Source organism: Apis cerana, linkage group LG6 (genome assembly GCF_029169275.1).
Source record: "Apis cerana isolate GH-2021 linkage group LG6, AcerK_1.0, whole genome shotgun sequence".
Lineage (NCBI taxonomy): Eukaryota > Metazoa > Arthropoda > Insecta > Hymenoptera > Apidae > Apis > Apis cerana.
The window spans coordinates 16057623-16067099 of NC_083857.1; the positions used below are offsets into that span (position 1 = coordinate 16057623).

A 9477-nucleotide genomic window follows, 5' to 3' on the forward strand; every position below is an offset into this window, starting at 1 on the left:
AACTATAAAAATACGTGTATACGTTTTACAAATAAATTATAAAATCCAAGTATAATATTATCATTAGATTTATTTGTTTACAATAATAGATTAAAGATGTTAATCAACATTGTAAATAAAAAAAATTTTTTTTATAATTTCCAAATATTATTGTTTTTGGATTATAAATTTGAATTGTAATGTATACACACATTTTTTATTATATTTAAGATCGAATCCTTTATAATCCTATATTCGAACTTTATTTTTTAAATTAATTAAAAATTGTGATGCAAATGCGACCGCAAAAGATAAATTTCATTTCATTAAAATTTTATTATTAAATATGAATTTTTAGGAAAAATATTATAAATATTATTTATAAGCTAAAAAAGAAATTTTTTTTAGGGATAGAAAATTGTCAATTTCAAATTTCTTAAAATAATTTCAGAATATCATTACAAAGAATAAAAATTAATGAAAATATTGATTCTTATTATTCTATTGATGGTTCATATATTAATTATATTAATTCTAATTATTCTGTTAATGATTTATGTATTGATTCTAACTATATTAATTAATTATTTTAAATTATTTCATTATAGTGATTTATTACAATTTTATTCCGATTTAAATAATCTAATTACTTTATAAATATAAATCTGAAAAGTTTCTTTTTTCAATTTTTTAAATTGATTCAAAAAAAAATTTTAAATATTTATTATTTAAATTTAAAAATTAAAATATGTCTAATATTAAAAACAATTATATATTGAATTATCTTAGCTTGCTTTTTTAGTTTTATACAAAAAATACTTATACATATATGTACAATAATAAGCCATATTAAGGTATATTATTTATAGCATCAATATGATTTAAAAATAGATTTGGAATTATAATCAAAATGAATATTACAGTTCTTTATAATCGTTTCAATTCTTGATCTTTTTTACATAATAATATAAAACAAATGAAAATAATAAAAGTTGTATATTATTGTATAATTGTTCTTTTTTAAATGCGAAAGAAATGTTTTTTGAACATAACATTGTTAAGATTAGTTTAATTGCAGAAAGGACATAATAGTGTACAAACTGGTAGTTAAGTTAAACATTAAACTTGAAATTTTCAGTTCAGTTTTATTTTTCCTATTTATAATATTTATGATTGTGAGATGTTTTAATTAATAGTTGACATGCACACATCTTGTAATTCACGATTTTTGTAAATTGAAGCAATTACAATGTTAGCATTAACGATGTTAATATAAATAAAGATCGAATAAGTTTACGTAAACAATCGTTTCCTGGTTGAAACATTAATTGTCACATGCTTGAGTTATTTTGTTATATAATTCCTTTCCTTGTGAAGTGGTTTTCTTTCCGATTATATGTTAGTAAAATACATTCATTCGAATCATACGAATTCGAATACAAACAATAAAATAAATATAACGAATAAATTTATTTTCCGTTTTAAAAGTGTATTTTTTTCGTAAATCTTTCGATCTTATTTCAAGGATGAATGACAAATCTTCTAAATATGGTGTGACATTGTATAAAGTAAGCGGCAAATGTATTTTTTGTATATAACCTATAGTGTTTTACATTTATTGATAATTTTACATGTCATATCACGGTATATTGAATTATACTTTATATATACAAATGTGTTTCTGGTTGTGCAAATTTATTGCGCGAAAACGAGAAACACTAAAACTTTACATTTTACTACCAAATTTATGGTAGTATATGTCAGAATTCAAGGAAGTCAGGCTATTCTACCGACAAAGAAAAGAAATAACTCCAGGGAGAGAAAATACTCTCATTGATGCTTTAAGATAACTTCATATCAGTCAATACCACAGTCTCTCGCCATCATCATTTCGGGTTTTTTGTTTGTTGCTGCTTCTAACAATTCGTTCAACTTTCATTTCATTTCATTTTTGTTTGTTTTTATTTTGTATTGTCTTCTTGTAAGAAAACAAACATTTTCAATGATCATGAATATTAAGTTTCAAGTTTTTTTCCCTATGTGGACAGTTTTTCGTTTGATTATCCTCCAATTCCCAGGGCACGTTTTGCGATATCGCACTACGACGTATCGTAGAACGTGATGCATCACTCCTACACGATGCAAACACTATCGTTTGTTCTACAGTTACGCCGCACTGTTGGATAGTCAATGTCGACCTGTAAGAAGTATGGTTTAAGGGGATATTCTGGTAATCCGGTTTCAAAAAATCAATTTTTTTATACATTTTTCGAAAGTATGTATCTCTAAAAATGTTATCTGAAAATTTGATAGCAAAATTCAAAATAATTTAGACTAATATAATTTTTTGTAACGAACGCGCCGAAGCGCGCCGCATGAACACTAGCGGTCGAGCGGCTCGTTTCGGTCTATTTAATAATACCTAACTCTACCTCTAATTGATTCTATAATATTACTTTATACCTTTCAAATATTTTTCTGTATCTTCGAAATATAATGAAATTTTCAAATATAAATATTATTTCAACATTGAACATAGATTTCCCTCGTATAGTATAAGCGACGCATATTAAAACAATGCATGGTACGAAATCATGCAATGTGCGACGCCAACCACGAAGATATGATGAAAATAGACGGTATTTTAAAAGTTTTGAAGGATCTACCAAAAAATATGACGAAAAATATATGATATTCATTGGAGGATTATTAAATACGAAATCTTAAGAAGATGATTTCATTAATAAGAAGAAAGAGTTTTAGATATGAAGAAATGCGCGAATATTAAAAACAACTTACTCAGTTGAAAAAGACACAAAAACAACTGCAAATCAAGGACGAATAAATCAAAGAAAAAGAGGAAAAGTACAATGGCGAAAAAATATAGTTGACAAATAAATTGATAGAGGAATTTTTTATTACTAGCTTGACTATATGTCGACACTCAAATTCAATCGAAGAGATGAGGAAAGCAGTATGAACGACTTACTATCATAAAATTTTGACTGTCGAAAATCCTCAGCATTCCTATTGCGCAGAAGGACCTGAATCTTGGTGTAAATGGCGCAAGGCTGAAGCAGCTAAAACATTGGAAGATAATAAACATCCATTTGTTATTGATGATAAAATTCGTGATACTTCGAAGCCCATGTATAATGATTTCATATCAGATAATTATAGAAAAATGTTTGGAGCAGACGAACACGCAAAAGAGCAACAAAACTTTTAACTTTTGCATGTGATGCTTCTCAAACATATTTTTTCTGAAAAAAAGTTAATAAAAAAATTGCTATGTAATGTGCTGTTTGCACATTAATGGAAGATTTAAACTTCTAAAAATAATGTAAGGGATGAACATGATTATCGAACCAGATGCCATGTCAGTCACGGAGAAGTAGAACGAAACATGAATCTGCAAAATCAGAACGCGAGAATACTAACACTTCAAAACAAGCCAAGTCGATAGAAATGTTAGATCAACTGAAGATAAAGAGTATGAAGTAGCTAAAGGCATTTTGTATAGAGCCAGAATTGCCGATTGAATATAAATTTATATTTATTATTAAAAGTCAGTATGGAAAATTTTTTAATTTTTCTCGAAACAACTTTTTTCTTATTGGCAGAATAAAAATAAAAAAAAACTATCTAAATCAATTAATTTGAAATTTTTTTAATTTATTCTATAAATCATTAACTATTTTCAATAGCTATTTAGTTAAATTAAATATTATATATTTTTTTTGTAGATAGAAATTGTAGTTAAAAGATAATCTTTTATATTTTAAGAATTAGTCACTTTTAGCATAAGTGACTGCTATTGATTAAGCTATAGAAATTAAAAATATACAAAAAATTTTCAGCTAATTTTTCTATTCTGCCAATAAGATTTTCTTAGAGACATTATTGCACATTATTTTATGTAAAAGAACTATATATAAATTATATATAAATAAAAAAAAATTAAGTAAGCATTAATATAGTATAAAAGTTTTACAAAGCTATCATTTATTTACCGAGAAAAAAAATCCTGAATATTGCTTATCTTTTTGGCCGGATTACCAGAATACCCCCTTAATGCTGAAATTTCAGGGACGATGGATCGGAGATCGGGACGTTTCCTGATCATGCAACAAATTTGTACAGTTTCTGACCAATGAACAAAAATCAGCGATTGAACGAATGAAATCAAACAGAGAAACTAATACGCGAAGTCGATACAGAAACAAAAGTTTTCTGAATTAAAAAAAAAAAAAAAAAAAAAAAAAAAAAAATTGAAGAATAAAAACGCAAATTCTAACACCATATGTTAAATCGTAAAACAGCCTGCAAATCGTGGAACGATTGAGAAAGTAAAATTTAAAGAGTATGTTCGGCAAGTCTGTCTAATGTAAAAAGAAAAAATTCATTTGTCTTTCCGTGATTCATAACATCGTTTTTAAAAATGTAACTGATCAAAATCGGAATTTTTGCATCAGAAAGGGAAAGGTACGTTTATCGAAAGTGGTAGATCAGAGAACTATTTTCTCGGACTACGACGGCGACGACTATTTCTGTTGTTTCTCTCTGCGCGTCTCATTTCTTCTAATCTGCGCGCATGTTCTGCCATATGTTGCCTTCTCATTTCTTCTTTCACAACTATCTGTAATTGAAATATTTATATAAATATTTTAATGAATTATAATAAAATAATATAATAATATATATTTAATGGATAAATGTATGACAAATGACAAAAAAATAATTTAATAAATCTAATAAATCTAAGATAAAATAAACAAAAATAAAAAAAATTTTGAAAAATTAAAAAAAATATATATATATATTTGAGAATAAAATTTAAGAAAAGATTATAATAAATAATAAGTTATTTTAAATTATTTTTATAAGATACAAAATAAGATACATTATATTTAGAAGTATAAGTATACTTTAATTATTATATTATCAAAAAATTATGGATTCTCCATTTATATTTAATAAAAAGGAGTAATATCAAAGAATTAAAAGAAGCCTTAGTAAAGAATATATATATATATACTAACTTTCTAATTAAAAATCATATGTTTAATTGAGTTTTTAATTTATTCTTTAGTTTCTCATTTTTCTTTAGTTTCAATATTATTTTTTTTTATAATATACTTTTGTTTTTTATTTTATCACTCGATTAAAAAGTAAAAATAATATTTAACACTTTAAAAAATATAAAAATGAATAAAAATATAATTTATTATATTTTATTATAATTTATTATAATTAAATTAATTAATTATTAAAATATTTAATTAAAAAATAAAAATTATAATAAAATTCAATAATAATCTGAAATGCAAAAATAAATATATTTTTCTAGTATTAAAAAAGAAATTAATATATATTTGTTCTTACATTTATAAATATGAAATATATTTGATTATATTTTTTTTTATTTTTGATTATATTATACTTTTAATATACCTGTTCATTTATGAGTGGTAACCAATATATGCATGGCGTTGCTTTTGTCTTCCTAAAGAGATCATCTAAAAGTTTAGCTGGTGGTGGCTCATCTTCTTTCTTTTTAAATTTACGAGCTGGAGCTGGCAAGTGTGCTTCCACCGCTGGACTCCGACTCCTCTGCCGTCTTTTTTTATCATGTTCTTTCTTTTCACGTTCTTTCTCTTTTATATGCTGCTGGCCATCTTCCTTACCTAGATCCCATTCTCGAACTACCATTACCTATTATTATCGAAATTCTCATTTAGTTATTACATTATTATAATTATTTTTGTAAAGAAAAAATCTTTCTTGAACATTCTTCCTTTAAATTCTTTATATGTTCAGTTATAATATTATAAAAATACCTTTGTATTTGTCCTTTCTTCACAGTTCCAATCTTGTTGCCATGAATCGGATGGTACAAGAGGTTCTGTTTTTCTTGGAATAGATTGATCCTTCGACAATTCTCGTGCCAATTCCATATCATCTTTGGTTGCATATTCAACATGAAGCCTTTTTGGGTTTGAAACAGGCCAGGATATACCATGTAATGCTTGTCTTGTCTCAAATGCCTGATCCTCATTTGCATACTATAATAATTAAATTAATATTATCATTTATATATTATTGTTTTAATTATATATATTATAATTATATATTTTATTATTTATTATTTAAAAATAATTTTAATATACCTCTACAAAACATTTGGATTTAATTCTATCCATCCAAAATCCATTTTCAACAATTGTGCCAGTACGTGAGAGTAACTCTTTAATTTGATTTAAAGTGAAAGGACGAACCAAGTTTTTAATCAAAAGTATATTTGTAGGTTTTGTAGCAGGTGGACTCGGAGATTTTATATGTGGCACTTCTTTAACAATAGATATTTTTCGTCTTGCCGCTAAAAATCAGAATTTAATAAAAATGTAAAAACTTTTAATCAAGAACATAAATAGAATATTCTATTTCATAAAAACAAATATTTTTTATCTTTCAAATATTTAAAAACTTTAAAAGCAAAATATTTTCATACCATTTACAAAAGATCAAATTGTTTTGATTAATCTTTTGAAAGATAAAACTTGACAATGACAAATTAAAATAATTTACATAAAATAGATTATTGAAAATATTTACATACCTATATGATTATCTATTTTTGCATCTCCTTTCTTTGCTGTACCATTTTTTTGTATATTTTCATCACCAGATTTATTATCATTTACTCCTTCATTAGAATTGTGCCACTTTTCACTAATCTGATAATGATCTCTATCTTCATCATCATCTTTTGAAAGACGAACTTCATTTATTGACAATGGTCTTGCTCCTGGCACTAATGCCTATTACAGAGAACAAAACTTTAAAAATAAAATAATAACTAATATATATTATATTATATATTTATATATAATTATATCATAATTTTTTAAATCTTTAAAGTTATAAAATATGAGTAAAAATCAAAAAAATATTTTTCTAAAAAGTACAAAATGTATTATTATTATTATTATTATTATTATTATTATTATTATTATTATTATTATTATTATTATATTATAATTAATAATATAAATGTATATTATTAGAAATAAAATTATTACTTTAAGTGAATCTGTAGAAATTGAAAATGAAGGTGCAGTATCTGTAGACAATGTAGTACCCCATCGACGTTTTCTTGGAATACATTTTAAATCTTGTTCACTAGTATCATGATTTTCCTATGAAATATAATTTTTAAATTAATTTAAATTATGTGTTGTAATGTTCTAACCATTATAATATTTCTAAAATATTTGATAAATTACATATATTATTAATTAATTTGTTTAAGAAAGAAATATATTATCAAACCTTGTTTGGAACACTTGTTTCATTATTTGTATTTGCATCATTTTCTTCTTTTTTAATATCATTTTTCTCTGTTAACATTTTCGAAGAACTGAAACAACATTCATAAAGGTATAGCAAGAAACTACTGATATAAGTTTTGACAAATCAATGATTAATACTCACAATGATCTTTTCAAATTTACTTTCACAGGCTTATAAGTCATTAACTGAGTTGTTGTTGGTGCAGAATATTCCGATGTATCTCCTGGACTGTCTAACTTTTGTTTATTTCCTTCACAATTCTCTATTTCCATCTCCACGTTATTTAATAAAAACTTAGGTTAAACTTCGTTTTGGAGCACTAAAAATTGTTAAACTTTTTTTATATCGTCCAATAGATTTTGACCAGTAAAATACAAAAATATCGATTTCAATTGTTGGAATTCATTGAATCAAAAGTTTTGCGTATGTAAAACTTAGCGTTTTTAGCGTATTTTACGGGTTACATTGACGCCATATTGGCTTTTTATAACATCCGATTGGACGATAGAAATACTAGCACGCGCCAAATTTAAATTACGTTTCACTTAAAGAATACGATAATATAATAAATATAGAATACGATAATATAATAAATTTAAATTGAATAATAAGAATCAAATTGAGCTCATAATTATGATCTCAACTTAAATTGAATAAATAAAATTTAAATAAAATTCAAATTAAATTATAATTTAAAATCAACGAAAATCGAGTCAATGTTAAATTAAAATGTTAAATTTAAGCCAAAATTAAATTAAGTTATAATCAATTATGTTATATATCAATTATTTGCATTTTATGCAATAAATTATTAGAATAATAATTTTAAAATGTATATTATAAATTTGTACAATAAAATTTAAACTAACTTGTTAAAATATATAATCATCATTTACGTTCATCTGTTGACTTGATTAATTGAAAAATCTATAAATGATACATAATTTCAAAGTAATTGTAAAATACTGAAAATGCTAAATTTTATATATATATATATATATATATATATATATAATCAATTTTCAAATTTTATTTATTAAAGTGTATCACAAGACAAAAATTAAAAAATTTCTAGCGTTTCAAAATAAGATTTAACTAAAAATTATTTATTCTTACTTTTAAAATCTTTTTATTTTTACAAGATAATCTTTCTATTCTATTCATTGAAATTCTTTCATTTTTTTTTTCTATTTGCATATTATTAAAAAATAAAAAGAATTTAAGTTTGAATGTGCTAGTAATGAAAACGCATGATCTTTTTTATTGTATTTCTCATATATTCTCATTGTAAAATAATCTAAAGGTACGTTTAAACTAAGCGAATAAATAAAATACTTTAATAAAATACAAATATTCTAAGAATGTAATTAAAACGTCTTATTAGATATTGTTGTGAATCTAAAAATTAAATTAAGAATAATTACCGAGAATTCTAATTTTTAATCTAATCTTGACAAACATTCGTTCGCATTTGAAAAGCTCTTTTGATATAAACGGGTTTACAAGTAGATTTCTGAACAAGATTGCCAAAAGTAGAAAAAAACAGGAATGTGGAATATAGTAAAGAGTGAAATTAGTAATGTTGGTAGAGACTATAAGATTGTTAACAGTGTGGCATTTTTGATTAATGTGAAAGTGCGTATAGGTACTAGGTATAATTCATGGATATTGTAATGTAAAAAGAACAAGAAAATATTAGTATCATTGATTCTTATATCATTGACACAAAAATGATTTTCGAATTTCACTTAATATTCTTAATAGCATATATAAAATTTACAAATAAATACAAATAAATAAAATTCTTTATTATTAAAATTATATATTAAAAATAAAAATAAATATTATAGATAACAATATTATTAAAATATTGCATTTAAATTAAAATTATGCTATTATATCAACCGTGTACAACAATATAATTTCTCTAAAAAATTTAAAATAATAAATTGATTAATACACATAATTATAAATTATATATGAATAAATAAAAAACTTTATAATAATTTAATATAATTTAATAATATAATTTATTAATATAATTTAATATAACTATTTATGTGATAACTATTTAATAAATAATTATAATAAAATGATTATTTATATTTCGTTAATAATAATTAAATAATAATAATAAAATTTTTC

At 23.4% G+C, this 9477-nt stretch overlaps 1 protein-coding gene across 10 annotated transcripts; it reads right to left on the reverse strand.

Moving 5' to 3' along the window:
- Positions 1-1104: 1104 nt before the first annotated feature.
- Positions 1105-7826, reverse strand: LOC107999113 (apoptotic chromatin condensation inducer in the nucleus). Of its 10 annotated transcripts, XR_009830393.1 has the most exons (11): positions 7474-7822; positions 7312-7399; positions 7062-7178; positions 6599-6800; positions 6150-6358; positions 5820-6044; positions 5434-5694; positions 4469-4618; positions 3993-4097; positions 2969-3059; positions 1105-2177 (listed from the first exon to the last, which is right to left on the reverse strand). XR_009830393.1 is itself a non-coding variant. In XM_062076777.1 (9 exons), exons 1-8 carry the CDS (start codon positions 7602-7604, stop codon positions 4496-4498), a joined length of 1356 nt encoding a protein of 451 aa, XP_061932761.1. In that variant the 5' UTR covers positions 7605-7822; the 3' UTR covers positions 1105-2177; positions 4469-4495. The 10 variants fall into 10 exon arrangements, 3 of the variants coding, with proteins under 3 accessions (XP_061932761.1, XP_061932760.1, XP_061932759.1); XR_009830394.1 differs by lacking the exon at positions 3993-4097 and having other exon boundaries at positions 7474-7826; XR_009830392.1 differs by lacking the exon at positions 2969-3059.
- Positions 7827-9477: the final 1651 nt, after the last annotated feature.